Source organism: Mytilus trossulus, chromosome 9, assembly GCF_036588685.1.
Source record: "Mytilus trossulus isolate FHL-02 chromosome 9, PNRI_Mtr1.1.1.hap1, whole genome shotgun sequence".
NCBI lineage: Eukaryota > Metazoa > Mollusca > Bivalvia > Mytilida > Mytilidae > Mytilus > Mytilus trossulus.
The window spans coordinates 54,544,645-54,565,638 of NC_086381.1; the positions used below are offsets into that span (position 1 = coordinate 54,544,645).

Here is a 20,994-nt window from a genome sequence, read left to right on the forward strand (position 1 = left end):
TTTTTTTTATAAAGCTACGACAAATAGTTTGTTAGATAAGACGTAGCAAATATTCATTTAAGATTATACATTTATTGTTAACAACTATGAAAGTTATTTTAAAGATGCAAATATATAAATAGGGTGTTTCCTATTTCAAGCTTATAACATGTAAATGTTTAAATGTTTAGTAAGGAAAACATACGATGAACAAAGAATATTGCACTTTTCTGTCCAAACAACCTATGATTTTTATATGATTGAAATTTTTCATTTCATAATTGAAATGATGAAAATATGAAAAAAATGTCTTCATTATTTTTCTTTAGTTGTGTATTTTAACATTTAGTAAAAAAGCAAGTTTCTAGATATATCAATATTTAAACAAATATAATTTTTCAGTTTAATGCATGTTTTTCTCTACAAGTCATCTGACCTAATTTCTTTATGGAATATTTTGCAGAACTGTTTGGAAAAAGTGAGCATTCAAGATGTAGATAAAACCATAAAAGTTCTTTGGATGAACAACATATATTAAGTGTTATTTACATTTGAAATAATATAACATGTAATGAAGTAGTATATACATCTTCAAAAATAGAATAAAAAACAATTGCTAAAACTGTTTAATTGCATCAGTGCTATAAATAACAGAACAAAATACTACAGTAAAATCACAAAAAAGTCGATATGATAGGATCTACATGATTATTCGACTCATCCAATATTCTATACAACCAATGTAACAAGCTACATCGCATATCTTGTTACAATTCAAATATTGTTATTTCAACATTATATATTCGTGTTCAAACTTTTTTCTTTTCAATTTGCATGCATAAAATTAATAAATTAAAACTCATTAAATCAGTGAATTAAAAAAAGAACTTTCAACAAATAATTTAAAAGAGTATAAATAAAGGCAACAGTAGTATACCGCTGTTCAAAACTCATAAATCCATGGACAAAAAACAAAATCGGGGTAACAAACTAAAACCGAGGGAAATGCATTAAATATAAGAGGAGAACAACGACACAACACAGAAACGCAACACACACAGAAACGGACCAAGCATCAGACAAAACACCACGAGAATAACAAATATAACATGAAAACCAAATACATGAATTTTGGATAGACAAGTACTGTGCCACGACTTATCTCAATATCTCAAAAATAAGAGAAAACACAAACGAATCAACGTTAAAATGCAACACACACAGAAACGAACAATAATATAACAATGGCCATCTTCCTGATATAACCTCTTTATAACATTTGATATAACACACAAAATAATATAAACACATCAATTTATAAAAGAGCCACTTTAAAAAGAGTTATGAGAGACGGAGAGAGATTTAAAGATGTTAATCATGATTCCAATTTCTAACAATGCATAGTTGATTATAATTTAAACGTGTAAGCACTTTCTAATTAGCCAATAAGTTGTTTTCATACGCAGGGAAACATTTAAACTTTTATGATAAAGATTATTTAGTAAACATGTATATGCTTTATTAAATGATCTTAAATGCTTAAATGGCGTATAGAAGTATGTTTGCTTAAGGGGGCTTGGGGGTATAAATCTTTCTTCTTTTTATAACACTCTAATTGATTCTTTAGTTCACAAATTGCTGTTTAACAAGTTAAACTTGGTGTACAGCATTTCATCAAGTGTACCTGTTAAATGAACACTGAATACCCAGGAAGAATATTCAGTAAAATTTACTAATGAAATACGTTGGTTTAATTATCTGAACGCATTAAACTATTATTATATATAGTTGTTACAAATAGTATTTGCTACTTCACGAAAAAAACTACCTCTTCTTTTGTTTTACTGGGTTCAACTATGAATCTTGATTAAATATGTGCCAATAATGTTATCCAGACTTTTTTGCTATCTTTTACCTTTTTACCTCTGATAAAACTGAAAAGATATGTGTTAAGGAATGATAAGGTTGAAATAAATAAATGGAGACACTATTCATAATCAGCATAACAAATAGTTCATGCTACATCACCTATCACGTTACTATATGTTACATTATTAAATATTTGAATTCCAATATGATTGATTTATGTTTAAACTTTTCAAAATTTTTACAATTTGCATGAATAATATTGAGAAAATAAAATTCATTCTAATGTTTAATTTTTTATACATCAAATATTTTAAAAGTGTATAATCTTCTTATAACATTTAATAAAACACACAAAATAATATTAACACATCAATCTATAAAAGAGCCACTTTAAAAAGAGTTATGAGAGACGAGAAAGCAGTGTAATATATTCAAAATCATTCAGAGCAGATATTGGTGAATACGAAGTCTTTAATATATTTCTTGCGTTAATATGAAAACATTCGTTTCATTCTCAATGAAGGATCTTAGTTCAGTCAGTTCTATTCCAGCTGAAACAATCTACAATGTTTTCCATAAAGCGCAATGTTCACGATGAGACAAATAAAAGTTGTAATAAATCTTCTGACTGTATACTGTCAACAGGTCGTTTAGAAATAGCATCCAAGACAAGCAGATTTTCTGTTGAAACATTTACTGTAGAATCTCCATCCGGCTTCAGTGTGATGTGGTATGTCTGTCACAACATCTGATACAAACCAAAGAAGTTCACATCTAAAATGTAGCAATAGGCTGTTTTAAAGAATACAAGTATAATTTGATAGTGAGTAAACGTATGTTGTGCTACGACTTGTTGCTGTTCCAATCTTATTTCTTTTGTTTTAAAATTTAGTGTTTTTAGTTTATTTGTTAAAATTTTACCTTATTTTTTTGTTAAAAAAAAGAATTTCTTGTTGCTGTATTTTTTTATTTTATAGTTTCTGTGTCATTTGATCTCTTGTGGAGAGTAGTCTTATTGTCAATCGTTCCACATTTTTATAAATAAAAATTAAAAATTAAAAATCTTTAAAAACATGTTAATGTGGAATCCAACAAAGGTATCAGGTTGTCTACTTTTACAATAACTCATTCGAATATCTAGTTATGTTTTTGCTTGTGTTGCAATTGCACATAACTTGACTGAGCTTGGGTTATTAGAGCTGTATATATGTTACTGATACTTGTTTTTATTAAAAACGTGTAGGTTAGTAAACGAATCGTCTCTGTTTTGTATTTACGGGGGAAAATGTGTTCTCTATTCGAATATCGTATGTTACGGATGAAACAGAATGGATAAGGAGGACGAAAGAAGACAAGAATTGTTGTCAACATTTTCTTGAAACAGTCCGAATGTCGGATTTATGTGTAACAAAATGTATAAAAATGTGTTTACAAAAAGGAGGGATGTAAGTGTAAAGAAGCAAAGTGTTAGTTTATTTTAAAGATACACACCTGTTAATGGCGCTATTGAAATTGTAACCCATACAAGTCTTTGACATTCCACAGCTAGCACCACAACTCATTTTTGAACAGTTAATGTCATCGACTACAACCATGTCAGACTTGGTATTATTCATAATACAGCTGTCAAAATATCCAGCAAATTTGTCTGAAACTGTTAAAAATTTGTGTTATCTATTGATTCGAAAACATTTTTTAACATCCTATAGCATATGAAGAGGTTTTCTTCTCGAAATGTCGAAGGTAAAGAACATAATAGAACAAGGTTGTTTGCCTAGTCCATTGCGAATTAATTTAAACAAACATAAATATTACGTTCTACATAGTCGAGTGAAGTTTCATATTTCTATTAAGAAAATATTCAACTGCATTTATTATGTTGCATTGTCGTGTGTTGTTGTATGTTTCTGATGTGTCGTTGTTATCATCTGATAATTGATGTATTTTCCTTGATTTTATTTTGTAACACAGATTCGTTTTCCCTTCATCGAATGATGACTTGAACAGCGATATACTACTGTTGCCTTTAGTTATTATCAAGTGATCGTGCAATGTTATTAAAAAACAGAGCTTTAAATATTACTGGTATGTCATTTAAAAGCTTTGGTTTATGCATTTATCCAAGACATGATTTGAATAGGTTTTTTTTATAGTCTTGTCTGTAAGAATATATCAACAGAAGTGTATACAGTCATGTATGTTTGATGTACCTACTAAACTATGAAATTTTAAAGAGAAGTTTTTTTAGTCATATTTTATGTTTTTTCTGATGCGTTAATTGAGTGATCTTCTATAAGTTTAACGGCCAAACACATTCCATAGAGAAAACAATAATACAAAATGGTATATACATGAACTTATTACACAACGGTTTGAATAATTCACGTTTCTGTGGTTATAATAATAAAAAAAAAACTTCGCAAACAGCGCACGATTCACACTTATCATGCATATTGAAATTGTTATCTTAAAGAATACATGGGTTATTTCGAATGAATTGAATCATATGTTTATAATCCAAGCATTATGTAAAGTTTCCAATTAAAGTCATATGAAACGAGTGATTGGTAAAAAATAATGTTCATCCAATTCCTAAACCAATACATGTATATATCAAAAACTTAATCATTTGTAATCGATTATATCATTTCTTACAAAAATTCCGCAATTTTTTCCCTGTCTGTCATGATTCAACAAATATTGCAGCTAATTTATTGCCGTGTTTTGAAGCCGTAGTTTACTGTTTTTCACCTTATACATGTTATAGCAAAGAAACAGCAAAGCAGTTTAGTTATTGAGCATGTCTATAACATGAACAATCATATACTAGTTTATTTCAATACTTCAATTTAAGCAATTAAAAAAAGTAAACTAAATGTTGGCAAATTAAAGAATTTATTTTAAAAAAAAGTATATGTACATTTTTATAATAAATATATCCATTTTGTTATAAAAAAAAATATGCATATTTTTTTTAATTTGCGGTTTTATATGGCTTTAATCAATCTAGGCAATTCAAATTATTATGCATGTTTTATGGTACAATATGTAATCAAAATACTAAAATCTGCAATTAAAGTATCAAAACACAGGAATAAAAAAACTGATAAATAAATCAAAATGGTACTTCATTTCTTAGTCCCAACAATGATTTAAAGTTTGAAGTAAATACATTGAGTCTGTGCGGGATTTGTGAAAAATTGCATAAAATACTATAGTTAAAATCCGTAACTGACGAACAACAAACTAGAAAATAAATTAAAACAAGAATGTGTCCATAGTAAACGGATGCCTCATTCGCACAATTATTGTCTATGTTAAGTAGATCGTCAAATCGGGGTCAACACCCTAATTTGGCATTAAAACTAGAAAGATCATATCATAAGGATCATGTGTACTACGAACATACGTTAATTGGACTTCAAATTCATTAAAAACTACCTTGACCAAAAACTTCAACATAAAGCGGGAAAGACGGACAAATGACCGGACGGGCGAACGAACACACAGACAAGAAAACATAATAGCCCTTTACTTTCGTAGGTGGGGCATACAAATGCAAAGTCAGCATCCGTTTTCAATAATTCCAACAATAATGAAAACATTGAAAGAAATAGGAGTACTGGAGTTAGTGCACGGTTTGTGAAATTTTACTTAAATCTTAGGGGTCAGGGGAACGACCAATCAAAAATAAAACAAAAAAAAAGGCAGCTTTAATTTGGCAATTGCAAAAGTGGTATGCAAATTGGTTAAAACGCGCACGAGTTATCATAGGAAATATAGACGGACAACCAAATGGAGGGACGTACAAACGAACAAACGGTCAGACATCAGTATATCATAATTATCATATGTGTGTATGACCCTTGGAAAAGAATATACCAAGAATTGACGGGATGTTACATTTGTAAAACAAGGTCCCTACCGGAAGTAATCAATATTTTGATGAGCTTCTACTGATAAGGGCAAACATTTAGTTGTTTCTTTTGTTGCTGTGAAAATCTACCACTAGTAACCAGAATTTAGATTGATCGGTCAAATAGGTATAAACCCTTTATATTTAACTTCAGATAAAAGAATGCAACATTTAAATATTATCAGTTCTTTAACGAATTACATAGAACAAAATCTGGAGATACTCTTTGAAGCAATTTTTCTTTCATAATTTTCTATTTTGAAGACAGAAACAAATCTAACTAGATTTTAAACTTTTTATGATACAACCAAATATATAATAAAAATATTCCTGTAGTGTTATAAGATTATTGCGTAAAAAGCACAGAATTTCAATCAATTTTCTACATAAATGGCAACATGTTGTCACGGAAATCGCCCAATCAGAACGAAATGTTTACTGGATCCCTATTTACAATGACCGGACATTATAATATATATCGAATATCTATTCAACTGGTATTGAATATAGAGTATATCAGTAATATATCGAAAAAGGCAAAAGAGCATGAACGAAAGAACAAAATATATCCCCGTCTAAAATTCATTTCATGTTTTGTTACTCGTCATGTTCTTTACTTTAACATAACATTTGTTTTGTGACATCTAATACAAAACTCGTTTAGATATAGATCTAAGGAGTTATGTTCTCAGTGCCAATAACAAAACACTCCATCCATGTCACAATTTGAATAAGGAAACCTTTGAATATTTTGTCATCTGATTCAAAACCCATTTAATATAGAACCTCTGATTAATGAAAAGAAGCACATAATTTTTGATTTGATGAATTTAGAATTAACTCAAATAAAATGCAAATGTTTACCTTCAAGTTGTATTATCCAGTTTCCTAATCTTAGGTGGTCTGTAAATACTCCAATACTTTTCACTTCAAAATTGTGTGTAATTGTCAAATTTCCCAAAACATTATCACCAACGAATTTCCCAGTTCCTAATTTAATGTCTTTATCCGACCAACTAACCCAGAATGGTAGATATACCGTGCAGTTCAGTATATTCTCGGTAGAAAAAACAATAGAGTTGTTGCTTCCATAAGCAGGTGGATTGTCTTCGCAGTAGGTAATATACGACTCATTATTATGATATCCAATGTAAATTTCATACAATGGTTCTGACGAGTTTCTGACACCAGAACTTGACAGAAGGACATGTGCATCACTGCATGACTTTATTTTAAACACTAAGGACGTTATTCCACTAAGGTCCAGGTTATACTTGTTGACATCAGTAGTGTAGTTCATGATATCAGCTGTATGGATTAGATGAACAGCAGCATCAACCTTTGTTGATACATTGGTTGTTATCTGTACACCTTCTATACAAAAATAAATTATATCATAGTTATTATAAATACATAGTATATGTATCATGCATATAGATTGGTTGATAGATTGCTGGTGTTTTACCACTACTTTTAAGCACCGCATTGAGGCTATTTCGTGGCGGTCAGTTTTTTATTGTAGGAGGAAGCCTGGGTGCCTGGAGAAAAGCGCCGACCTTAGATTGGAAAACTAACAATTCTAGTCAATTAACATGTATATTAATAGGTATAGAAAGTATGCAGCAGCTACATATTCAATCTGGTATCTATTTACTATCGATAAATAAGGTGCTATTTTTTTATGATATCCACTGACTGTAAGACAGAATCAAACATCGAATCATTTGCATTTCTGTTCAGATCGATAATAAAAACAATACTACTAACGTGCATGATAAGGCTAGCTGATCATTTGATATATTCAATTTATATTTTGTTTTATATGGTTTTTGTCAGTTGTCCGATCGCAAGCTTTTATTTTGTAAAGTTTCAACTGATCTGCAATTAGTCTTAAAGCATTTACTTGCTTACTTTTTTATTTAATATATTCGTTTCGGATCTAACCATTTTAAAAAGGAGGACCAATCCAGGACAAAAAAAGGGGGGGGGGGGGGGGGGGGTCCAACTATATGTCCCTATTCAAATGCATTGAGAGTCTCAAAAGGGGGATTTCCAACCCTCGGAACCCTCCCCCTGAATCTGCCACTGCGTTATGTTCCTGGGAATGTGGACTTAAAACAAAACTAAACCGAAGAAAAAGTGGGGTCAAAGCAATTTAGGAAAGTCCTAATCATAAAATGCTTTCAGTCAAGACAAAACATGCTCATTAATTTAAAAAATGACAACACAAATAAATATATATATATATAAATAAACGAGTCTAAATTGAAAACTACGTTCAAACCTATGACTGCGTTGGATAAAAACCGCAATTTTTATACGTGTGCATGTCAAACAAATTTCGTTGTAGAAGGGTCTAAAAACAGCACAAACAACATTTTCCAAAAGACCAAAAGAGTGAAAAAGTATATTTAAACAAAACGCATTTGACTAATAAATAAATATATATTAAATTTATGATTTCTTGAATATCCACTAGTTCTCAACTATTTCATTTTTTTTAAAGTTTTGTTATACTGTTGTTAAAAAAGAGTTATATTAGAACTGTTTCGATATTCAGATATGAAATTTCAAAGGCCTTTGAGAAGCGAAATAAATATATAAATCAAAACTCAACTCACCAACAGCTTTAAAAGTCAGGAAACATAGAAGTAGAATTTTAAACATCTGTCCTGTCTTGAAAACCATATTCAACATGATCATACGTTCCAATAAGCTCTATGAAACAGTATGAAATATATATACTCGATGCTTATTTATTATGGATCAATTTGGTCGATGTTTTTTTTTTTTTTTTATTCAATGGTTTGTCCTCTTGAGATTTATAATTGACGGTAAAAGTACAGCATATTATAATACTAATGAACAGCATCTCCATGTGCACCAGACTGTTTTAAAAAAAAACAAATATTGAACAACTTTTAACAACATTTAACAAAAAACATAACACTTTCAGAGAAAAACCAAATTAGTATGAACAGAAAAAGTTTATTAGTTTCTAGCTTAAAGTGAACAGCAGTCTCATATTTTGTTTTAAAAAGAGTGGCAAAAGTTATCAAAGGTACCAGGATTATAATTGTATACGCCAGACGTGCGTTTCCTCTACACAAGAATTATCAGTGACGCTCAGATCAAAAACGTTGCAAAGCCAAATAAGTACAAAGTTAAAGATTGAGGACCCAAAATTCCAACAAAAAAAATTGCCAAATACGGCTCAGTTAATCTATTCCTGAGATAAGAAAATACTTAGTTTTTTTTAAAATCAAGGTTATGAAACAGGAAATTTATAAAAATTTGGCTGAAATTGATGCAGCAGTTTCAAAGGAAAAGATTTTTTAAAGTAAGTCAACATGATGAACAAATTGTGAAAAAAAGTTTTTAAAGGGCAATAACTCCTTAAGAGGTCAATTGACAATTTTGGTCAAATTGACTTATTTGTAGATCTTACTTTGCTTAACATTTTTGCTATTAACAGTTTATCTGTATCTATAATAATATTCAAGATAATGACCAAAAACTGCAAAATTTCCTTAAAATTACCAATTAAGTGGCAGCAACCCAACAATGGGTTGTTTAATTCATCTGAAAATTTCAGGGCTGATAGATATTTACCTAATGAACATCTTTACCCCCATGTCAGATTTGCTCTAAATGCTTTCGTTTTTGAGATATAAGCCAAAAACTGCATTTGACCCCTATGTTCTATTTTAAGTAACGGCGGCCATGTTTTTTGACGGATCAAAATTTGAAGCACACACTTTGTGCAGGATAATCTAAGGAACAATCATGCTAAGTTTCATCCAAATCCATTCAGTAGTTTCAGAGGAGAAGATTTTTTAAAGTTAGCAAATATGATGAACAAATTGTGAAAAATTGTCATTAAAGGACAATAACCGCTTAAGGGGTCAATTGACAATTTTGGTATATTAACTTATTTGTAGATCTTACTTTGCTGATCATTTTTGATGTTTACAGTTTATCTTTATCTATAATAATATTCAAGATAATGACCAAAAACTGCAAAATTTCCTTAAAATTACCAATTAAGTGGCAGCAACCCAACAATGGTTTGTTTGATTCATCTGAAAATTTCAGGGCTGATAGATCTTGACCTAATGAACATCTTTTCTGCATGTCAGATTTGCTCTAAATGCTTTCATTTTTTAGATATAAGCCAAAAACTGCATTTGACCCCTATGTTCTATTTTAAGTAACGGCGGCCATGTTTTTTGACGGATCAAAATTTGAAGCACACACTTTGTGCAGGATACTCTAAGGAACAATCATGCTAAGTTTCATCCAAATCCATTCAGTAGTTACAGAGGAGAAGATGTTTGAAAAATTGTTAACGACGTCAGACGACGACGACGACGACGTCGACGACGACGACGGACGCCAAGTGATGAGAAAAGCTCACCTGGCCTTTTAGGCCAGGTGAGCTAAAAAGACAACCAGACAAATCATACTACAACAGACACAACATAGAAAACTTAAGACTAAGCAACACAAACCCTACAAAAAAAACGAGGACGGTCTCATGCATATATGTGCTTCAGAATGGTTAGCAGATCCTTCTTCACATGTGGCACCCGTTGTGCTACTCATGTTATAACAAACACGATAAATAGTCTAATTCGGAAGGTCATGTTCGTGAAAAAGGGGACGGTATTGTAGTTATGACATACATCCAAGGAACATATCCTATATCATCTGCGAAACGAATATTCCGTAACGGTCAAACAACTCGTAATAGATGCATGATTTTTTTTAATCAGTTGCAAGTGGTTTGAACTAGCTGTCAGTAACTGCGAGTACACTCGGGTCAAAACGTAGTGTATTTTTTTTTGTCATTTGGTCTCTTGTGGAGATTTGTCTCATTCGTAATCCTACCACATCTTCGTTCATAAACTTAGACCATCAAAAACATCTATAAACTTTTCAAAAATGAATAGATCTAGCCTAGACACATATCATACATGTATACATGTGCCAGATTTTAAAAACCCTGCATGTGTAAAGACCTGACTTGTGTTATAAATTTTAAGTCCATCATTATGTTCACGTAAGTATATATTCAATCATTATGTTCGTGTAAGTATATATTCTTCTGTATACAGATTGTGAAATATATAAGGTCTCTGAAAGTCAAAGCTGGTGTACAAATTTATGGCATTAAAATTAGAAAGATCATATTATAGGGAACATGTTTAATAAGTATCAAGGTGATTTGACTTCAAATTCATAAAAAAATACCTTGACCAAAAACTTTAACCAAAAGCTAGACAAACGGACGAACGGAAGAACTAATAAGCGCCAGTTCCTAACGTATAGATGCAAAGTGGGTTATACTTTATAAATTGTAGCTTGGATGGAGAGTTGTCTAATTGGCATTATGTATGTATGTATGTGTACAAATTTAGCAGAAACATGAACAAGTGTATACTTTATTACTAATCATTACTATAATTGTAATATATTGATTGGACAGTAAATGACATATATATATACAGACAATATTTTCTGTACAAGGGGAGACAATTGGAATTCAATTTTCATTATAATTTAATCTTAGTTAGAGATGAAACATATTTTGTGTACTGCAATGTTTATTTCACAATGGAAGCGTAATTATAATGGCCATCCATTTTTTTCTTTTTGTTTTAATTATCTAGTACTTTAATTTTTTTACAGCAGTTCTAAAATAATCAGAAAATTATTTCAAACTCAGTTATTCGAATAATTTCTCCTCCATAATGATTGTTACCGCCCCGATGGTTGTGTGGTAGTGTGTTCGCCTTGTGTGCCGGAGGACGTGTTTTCAAGCCCTAGTCTGGTCAGATCAAAGGTTTCAAAAATTAGTTTGCGATTCTTATGTTGCATACGATATTCCTACAACGCGACATTACACTAAAAATGCGATGTCAAACAGTGTTTTCGGAAATTTTGATGTGATTTAATTAAATTTGTAAGTTTCGTTCATTTTTTTTTATAATTTAGTTTTATTGGTAAATTCTGTCTCTGTTATTTTTGTGATGTCTTTTAACCATGAATTACCTAAAGTTGTGGAGATGTACATTTTTAAATGAAGTAATCTTCTTCTGGATCGTTCGTAAATAGTTATCCTAGGTACCAGGATTATAATTTAGTACGCCAGATGCGCGTTTCGTCTACATAAGTCTCATCAGTGACGCTCATAACAAAATATTTATAAAGCCAAACAAGTACAAAGTTGAAGAGCATTGAGGATTCAAAATTCCAAAAAGTTGTGCCAAAATGCAGCTAAGAGAAAAGAAAAATTAATCCTTAGTTTTTAAAAATTCAAAGTTTTGTTAACAGAAAATTTATAAAAATGACCACAATATTGATATGCATAACAACACCGAAATACTGACTACTGGGCTGGTATAAAACGGTTAATATAATCCCGGACTGTATTTGTTCAATAAAATAATTATCGTCGCTGTTTGCTATTAGTCTTTCAGTTACCTCCGTTTCATGTACAAATTTATAATGACGAAATGGTCCGACATCGCTAGTACAGGGATTAGTTTTAGTACGACATTTATAAAGTTGGTACGTAGCAGGACAAGTCGCGAACTAAAATATTTTGAGAACTTTTAGAGTGCATTTCTTTCTAACTTATATTTTGTCAACGTTGTTTGGCATTTGTTGTTGTTTTCTAAATTCTACAAATGTAGAAATAGAGACATAGTTTAATCGGTGTTTACTGACACTGTTTGAACTTTCAATAATGGCACGCGCATGTTGTTGGCAAACAGACTTTTTACAAACGTAAAAACAAATACATCGTTTAAAACAGGGTGAAGTTAGTAACAAATGTAGCGTTTGTTCTAACAAACGACGAAAGCCAAACAGTAGACGCATTTTTAGCGAGGGCATTGCTTGTCAAAGTTTATGTTAACTTTGCAAACGTATTTTAGAAACAAATGACAAAAACATGTGCACGCTTAGCCGTTTGCATCGTTTGTGTATGAAAGAAATACACTTTTACTTTTAATTTGATTTATGCACTTCACTGAAGGGACGACTTTAGATGGTCTATAATTATTTCGTGGCAAATCAGTTACATAACAAAAGTGTATGCTTATCACAACAATCATTAAATTTAAATGAGGTAAATTACAGGCAGCTAAAACTTCATGATTGTCAGGATGTTGAAAATCATATTTTGCTGTTGCTGCTTTAACCGATTTGAGCTTATTTAATCTACACCACAAACGAATAATACTTTTCCACTGCTTATCAAAAATAGGTGTTATACCTAAGTCTCTAGTAACTGCAGCACTTGGTGCATATTATAGTTTCCTACCCCGGAAAAAAATCTCCAGGCCCTATTATGTATGGAGTTAATACAAGAATATGTTTTTACACTCCATATACCTGCTCCATATTCTATTATAGGACAACCCAAACTTTCATATGATTTTACAAATACATCGAAACAAACACCACCTAAAAGTTTACACTTGGCTATTACCAACTCTACAGCTTTATTTGCTGAAGATGCAACGGCTTTCGCAGTAATATTATAGTCTAAGTGCTGGTTTAAAACGAAACGAAGATAAGTATAATTACTAGAAAACTTAGTAGTATGTCGATTACAATTAATAATTACATCAGATCTAGATAATAAAGGAGGTCTCTTGCGTCTGACATGTAAGATTTAGTGATAGGATTTATAATAATTATATTCCATAATTCGGGAACATTACCATATCTAAAACAAATATCAAATAAATGGTATAGAAATATAGCTGAACTCTGGTTAAGGAAAACCTCACCCGGTATGAATCTTGCATAAATGACTAAGACCGACTAAGTCTTATTTGAGGAGTGGTCGGAAATTCATTTCTCGAAATCCCGAGATTAAATACACCCGATTGCAAGGTCCCGAAAAAGGTTCTGCCTCCCTCCAATCCCTACCCTACTTTCATTTTTGCCAAATCAATCATTTCACTTTTAACAATGAAAGGTTTTGCCCCATTTATGGGCATTATATTTTCTAGTCTGTGCATCTGTGCTTTCGTTCGTTCGTTCGTCCGTCCGTCTGTCCCACTTCATGTTAAAGTTTTTAGTCGAGGTAGTTTTTGATGAAATTGAAGTCCAATCGACTCGAAACCTAGTATAAATAGTGCCGATGTGGCATCCGTGTCCTATGGACACATTCTTGTTTCCACATGTTTTACCTATTTTAATATATATGCAATTGGTATGACCCCTTAAATTGTTAACATTTGAAAGAAAAAAGAAGACAGAATACAGAGAGTCTTCAATATATAAAAGTAATATAATCGTAGTTTACATGCAGATGAACTCGAAAATAATAGTCCTCTCTAAAATTAAGGAGGTATAATATATGTAGTCTTGTGATCTAAACACCATGATATACAGAACGCTCTGATTGGCTTATTAATTTTTCTTTTGTGTTATATATCATACGATTGGTTGAACTTGTGCATGTTTTAAACCGGAAGTCTTATTTCTGACTATAAGTCAGTCTGATGACGGAATCAGTATCCGGACTCCTTTTTTTTTTTTTTTTTATCGTTTTTCACCAAAAACAACTCAATCTTACTTATCTTAAAAATGGATGACAAATCCGACCATGCATGTTACCTATAGAACACTGAGGCATGATGACTAATTTATCGTGGAAGGAAGGGAAGCTACACACAAAATGAGATCTTCTCGTTTAATAGTATAGATGTAATGCTTCCTGAAACGAAATGGGTTCCGTCAACAAAAAATTATTAAAAGTACTCGCTTCATTTTTACTGGTACAAGAATCAGAAATATCAAAAAGTGAAAATTTGCTGCAATTTTATCAATTTCACTAATTATTTATTACAGTTGAATACTTGTAAAAACAACTATAATTGTCATTATATTAACATCCATTGAAATATTTTAGTTGGCACTCAAGGAATAGGTAGCTCATAAAATGTTGGCATTCGAGGAAGAGACCGTTTACTAACCATGTTATACATGTATGTTAAGACTGTTGAAATTGAGTGCATTAAAAATGTAATACTACAAAACGACCGGGAAATCTATATTCGGCATTTTGTGTTTATATCATGGCCTAATAAGCATGATAAGTGTCGAGACTCTGGGCAATTCAGAGCTAGAGCGTTATATAAAGTTATCTGTATTTGTTAAAGATATAATTTTTATGTTTAATGAAAAATTCGTGGTTTTTTAATGTTTGTGTCGCTTGATTACTGTCTTTTTGAAAATTTCCCCAACCTCAATGTGTTCATACATTGTACATTTGGAGTATTTTATGACCGACTGGAATCTCACGGGGTCAAATAACCTGACGAGAACTACATGTAAAGCGAAAAGGCATTGGAAACAATCCTTCACCATAAAGACGTTATTTATAAGGGAAACATAATATGAAACATTCAATCATTCCCAAATATCTCCTGTCCTTGTGTTACATTGTATTTGCAATATGTGTTTGATAGAATTATTTGTTCTTGCTTTCTTTCTAATTAGTGTGTGGTGCTCTCATAAAATTGAGAATGGAAATTGGGAATATATCTAAGAGACAACACCCTGACCAAAGTGCAGTTAACAGTCTTCAAAGCAGTAAGTAAATACCGCATCCGGTTGCGTGCATCATCTGGCCCCTACACAAAAATGTATACTAGTTCAGCGATATTGGACGTCATACTACACTCCGAAATATATAAAAGAAACTAAAATTAAAAATACAATGATCGAGTCAACAGTGAGGGTCAGAGTTGAAATCCCGCACGTGGTAGGTGCATTCGATTCAAATCTAAATTGACTAGGATTGTTAGTTTCCAATTGTTCTCTCCGGTAACTTCTTTTTCCGCCAACAAAAAGAAATCAGAATACATTTTGTTAAATGTGGTGTTTAACACCAAACATCAGCCTAACTGATTTCAAGCTATCTTCAATATTATCAGGTCAATAAATATGCGCGACAGCTAGAGCTTGGTTTAAAGTCGTAGGTACATTGGTTTAAGATTCATCTGATATTTTCATTGTTTGAAGTCGTATGATCACATTTATAAATAAAGAAAGCAAAGACCTGATTAGCTTAAGTAGTCGGAAGTAAAATGACCTAGAAAATGATGAATAAAATAAGCATTATTTATTTACAGTATAAAAATAAATTATATTGTATCACATACATATATCATTTAAGACAATGGACAAAGAACTCAACATTTCATGTTGAACAATTAAACAACAACAACAAAACATATATACAATAAAAAAAAGTCTCAATTTGCCAATAAGTTCAATGCAACAAACAAACTTAGTGTAGTGAAGTTATACACTGATAGTCGTTCTATTATAAATAACCTGTTACACAAATCGTATATCGGACCTATTTTATCCAAAATAGTCCTCGTCAAAACTGAAAGTTAAGATTTACACATTGAATAGCTTCCAGTTTACGCTCCTTTTTCTAGATGAACATGGTTTCATGCAGTGGAGCATGTGTGCCGTTGCCTTGTCTACGCATGCGTCATTTGTACCTCCGTGGGCTTCACAGCTGTTTACATCGTCTTGATATCTGTGTGCGCAGTTTGTCCGACATGTTGCGCATGCTGTACTGATAAGAAAAATGGCTGCAACAAGAACTAACACTTTCCTCTCCATTTTCTGTAAATTAAAAACGAAAAATAAAATAACAGTAGTAACTTAATCGTTTATATTCCTAAAAGTGACTGTATTATATATCATCCACGTAAGAATTGAATGTTTCTTTTTGTAACTTCATTGGAGTGTAAAAGCGTTGACCGAAGTACATTTTGTATGAAGCGCGGAAGCTATTAAACACTCTTCTTTGAAAATATTTTTTTAGGTGCCAATTAGGAATTTCGAACCAATTTCTATACATAGTCCACCGTTTGAAATTAAAAAATGTGAAACATAATAAAGTCGTTCGAAATTATGAATAAGCGAAATATCTAGGTCGCATGAAGCATGAAATAGAAGATTTTGAGAACGGGAAATGATAGTGTTGAGAAATTATGGCGTTTTATCAAGGAGCAAAAGCAAAGTTCCAATTAACAAATTTTAAGGTCAAAAACATACAAATGCATGACAGTCGTGCTTGAAAAAATAATGGTACATTTCTGGGTTTGCAAAATTTAAGTATACAAAAAACTCATGTACATTACATGTATGTTGCACTTTAATGCTTTTCTTTTTAACAAATGACAGGTACAGAAACTTTTTTGATATTTCAGATAGGGTATGTGTATATACTTAAAACAAATATAAAATGTTATAGAGTTATTGAATGAATATTGGGGAATATTTAAAAAAGAAGATGTGGTATGATTGCCAATGAGAACTATCCACAAAAGACCAAAATGACACAAACATTTACAACTATAGGTCACCGCTCGGCCTTCAACAATGAGCAAAGCCCATACCGCATATAAAAAGGCCCCGATAAGACAATGTAGAACAATCCAAACGAGAAAACTAACGGTCTTATTTATGTAAAAAAATGAATGAAAAACAAATATGTAACACATAAAAAAACGACAACCACTGAATTACAGGCTCCTGACTTGGGACAGGCACACACATAAATAATGTGGCGGGGTTAAACATGTAAGAGGGATCCCAACCCTCCCCTAACCTGGGACAGTGGTATAACAGTACAACATAAGAAATTGTCCCCAGTAGAATATTATATTGCACGAGCTTGCAAGTCCAACATATGTTCTACGAGGGACAATATTCCCAAATATTTATGCAATAACCCTTTTTTTTTATAGCAATATTATAATATTTGAAAGTAAAAATTGTTTTAAACTAAGATTTTGTTGTTGATGACATCATGAATTTTGAAGATTTATTGCATGCTAACTTTTGGTTACTTTATTTCTGTGGGAAATATTATATTGCTAAGTAATAATATTACTGGATATTACAACAATAAAACATTTTATTTGCATATTGTTTATGATGTATCTAAAGGAGTCTTTATGGAAATCTATAGTTTTAGGAAAAAATCATTCACAAATGTACGAGCGCTTGAAACCTCAAAGAAATGTATACCACGAAAAAGAGTGATTCATTTCTTTTTAAACCAATTAAAAAAAATCCTTTATAGAAAGAAGCATGTGAAATTCTATTGAATTAAATGTAAAGTTGTATGTGTATTGTCCGAAAAGGGAAACGAATGTAATGCGATACAAAACTTACAAATACAGAGACAATTTAAAATAATAGCTAAATTTGTGTACTTACATTTTCTTTTGCTATTTGTGTATAAACAATAGAATAGCTTTGTCCAGTTTTGAATTTACTTGGACCCTGACCAGTTTATATAGATATTTTATTAGCCTCTAATCTCAAGTGACTAGATAACACGCAGATGAAGATTGGAATATTAAGGCGTATACTTATACTCAATATGTATGACAACAAAAACGCAACAATGTGTCTGAGAAAAATAAATTAAAAATTATAACTTATGCGAGTTTAACATAAAATTATCAATTAGTTGTTTCAAATGATAAAAAATAAACAAATCAGACCTCCCGTTCAGATACCTCTTTTGCATAAAGTATGATAGAATAAAATACAGTTCTTTTTTTAAATTCATTACCGGAATTTCGATACAAGTTCAGAATTCCTTACGTTAGAAAATGGGTTCAATTTTAGAAATATATTTAGTACAAATCTCTTTGCAGTGCAAAAAGCATGACAACGACATAGTTATGACACAACTAGAGTTAAACAAATTATGTTTAAAAGGTGATCGGGTTTAATGTCCCGGAAAATAAAAAAAAAAAGAAAGAAAAAAAAAAAAAGAAAAAAAAAAAGAGATAAACAAATAGACCACTTTCAAGTTCATCCGTCATCGGAAAAAACACTTCAATTATATGCGCCTTTAAGTCGTCATTTAACCACCAGATAGAGGGGATCACCTGTATCCCTACACTATTAATGTTCATCAAGCGTCTTAGTGATCGTCATTGTGCAGGATACACTAGAAATAAAGTTTGTTCTGTAGGTTCTTATTGACTATTCCCTAATGACAGCAGTGCTGATTGTCAATTTTGAGAATTAAATTTGCCGTACAATATAGAATTTTAGGTTTCCAACCACTCGCTCAACACTAGAACGGAAGTGACGACGCCCGTAACCAGAATTTTCGACGGAAATGCATCGAACTCGAAAGTTGCCTATTCTATGGATATTTTCGGTAAAACACCGGTCTTGACATGATTGTTTTTATATGCAATATATCAGGCCATTTATATTTTTCTAAATATGATATGAAAGAAAACACAAACTAAATTCTTTTTGACTTGTCAGTTTTTATTTTTTTGTAATCAAGCACAGTTTACAAGATGCTTTCTTCTAGTATCTGACTATATGTTTTGAAAAACGTTTGTATAATCGCGGTTTAGCAGTCAAGAGCTGCGTCATTCATGATTTTGACAACTTCACCGATTAAAAGAATCATTGTTTCAGATTAATTCAGGTCAATCTTTTGCGTCAGTCGTTATAATTTCTTTTGAAATATTCTCTAAAATTAGTTAGATGAAATCAAAATAAATAATACACAAGATTAGATACCCTCGTTGTTGACATTTGATGGATATTTAGTTTCGGATTTAGATTTTCACAATTAGGTACAATAGGTATCATTATAGTCAGATATAAGACATTAGTGATACCCGTGTATTATGGACTTGGTTTGTTACTTTTTGTAAAGTACATACATGTAGTTGGGATAATAATGTTACGTCTGTCAAAATATGCGTCCCATCCTCCTTAAACAAAATGCATAGGAAAAGAATCCTCTTTGGTTTCCTGCATCAATTGAGTGATATATAAACCCATGATTTCATTAATAACGCACATTCACACGCAAGACAGAGCCCATGTGAATATTAAAGCTTATGTAAGCATAAAAACAGTCAAATATATGGTTTTTTTTGGTTGTTTTTTTCGTTGTCAGCAATATTCGATAGATGAAACAGTAAATGCTTTTGAAATATAATAATAGGTTAAGGCAAAGAAAGATGAAATGGAAACTAAATCATCGGTTTTACGACACAGAAATGTCTGGAAAAAGAATGTACGATTAAAACAACATTGTATGCATCCTCTTCCTTTTGGGTTCTGGTGTATACACATATATGTCGTGTACAAGTTTCGATTGAGTACAGGTTTATAACTGTTACAAAAATGATGTACATGTTATAATTTGTACAATACCAAAATACAAGTTATAAAATGTACAAAAGTACCTCATACATGTTAACATGTACAAATATTGCGTAAAATTGGTTTTAACTTGTACAATGTTCAAAATTAAGATATGTTTATAGTATTCCGTCACATACTACATAGTACATGTAGTACCACTAACCTCAATAGTATTTTCATAATTTGTTTGTCCATTCATTTTAGTGTGATACCTTTTTGATACAGTTAATGACGTCCAGATAAATAGTTAGTATAATTACTTAATACATTAAAGAGTTTCAAAATACACACGTATTCAATAAACATTATTCGGTATTCTTACATAAAAAGTCTTAGAAGCAATATTTTAAGAAAGTTCTATATCCAATAATAATGATAGTGAAAACCCTTTTACTGAGACAGAACATTATACCGACACTGAAATTAAAACTAACAAAACAATGCCAGAGACGGACATTTTTACTGACAAAAACACTGAAACTGATAGTGAATGGAATGGTCATGATTCAGCAGACAACAATGAACAAACGATCGAGTATGAAACTAAAACAATCATTATGGTAATTGAATTAAATGATGCTAACATGGTTTGTGAAGAAGTACCAGCATGACATCTAGTGGTATACTTTCTCGAAAGAGGGCGCTCTCTGATGGTGTCATTCCTGCTGTCAATACCAGTGAGGGTTTGTCTGAAATATTAAGTATTGACATCAAGCGTGCACAAAAGAGGGCCCTTTCTGGCCAGCAGATACAATTTGATGCCTTTACAAAGAATTCAAAAACTAGATTAAATGTTCTCTCTAAAGGTGACAACGTTAGCATTCCTATTCCGTCCAAATATAACAGGCGTGGTGATAAATGTAACTGAACATTGCAGCTATAAAATTTGAACTAAAGACTTAGTTGGAGAAATAAAGAGATACTTAAGTAGAAACTACGTTCAATTTCTTGCAAAAAAGTTCAACTTTAAATGTGTCTGAAATCCC

General features: G+C 31.4%; 1 protein-coding gene and 1 long non-coding RNA gene across 2 annotated transcripts; both read right to left on the reverse strand.

The window, feature by feature from the left end:
• Positions 1-52: 52 nt before the first annotated feature.
• LOC134684003 (uncharacterized) lies at positions 53-8,476 on the reverse strand. The gene is made up of 4 exons (XM_063543300.1): positions 8,386-8,476; positions 6,629-7,138; positions 3,340-3,502; positions 53-2,622 (listed from the first exon to the last, which is right to left on the reverse strand). The coding sequence occupies exons 1-4, from the start codon at positions 8,465-8,467 to the stop codon at positions 2,499-2,501; spliced, it is 879 nt and encodes a 292-aa protein (XP_063399370.1). The 5' UTR covers positions 8,468-8,476; the 3' UTR covers positions 53-2,498.
• Positions 8,477-15,896: 7,420 nt separating this feature from the next.
• On the reverse strand, positions 15,897-18,155 carry LOC134684004 (uncharacterized). The gene is made up of 2 exons (XR_010101139.1): positions 18,035-18,155; positions 15,897-16,429 (listed from the first exon to the last, which is right to left on the reverse strand). It is a non-coding gene; the product is annotated as an uncharacterized LOC134684004 (long non-coding RNA).
• Between the last annotated feature and the right edge of the window lie 2,839 nt (positions 18,156-20,994).

Excerpts from the sequence above, each read along its gene's own strand:
- LOC134684003 (XM_063543300.1), bottom strand. The coding sequence starts at position 8,467 with ATGATCATGTTGAATATGGTTTTCAAGACAGGACAGATGTTTAAAATT. Across the intron at positions 7,139-8,385 it reads CCTGACTTTTAAAGCTGTTG|AAGGTGTACAGATAACAACC; the intron begins GTGAGTTGAGTT and ends ATTTTTGTATAG. Across the intron at positions 3,503-6,628 it reads CTGGATAATACAACTTGAAG|TTTCAGACAAATTTGCTGGA; the intron begins GTAAACATTTGC and ends AATTTTTAACAG.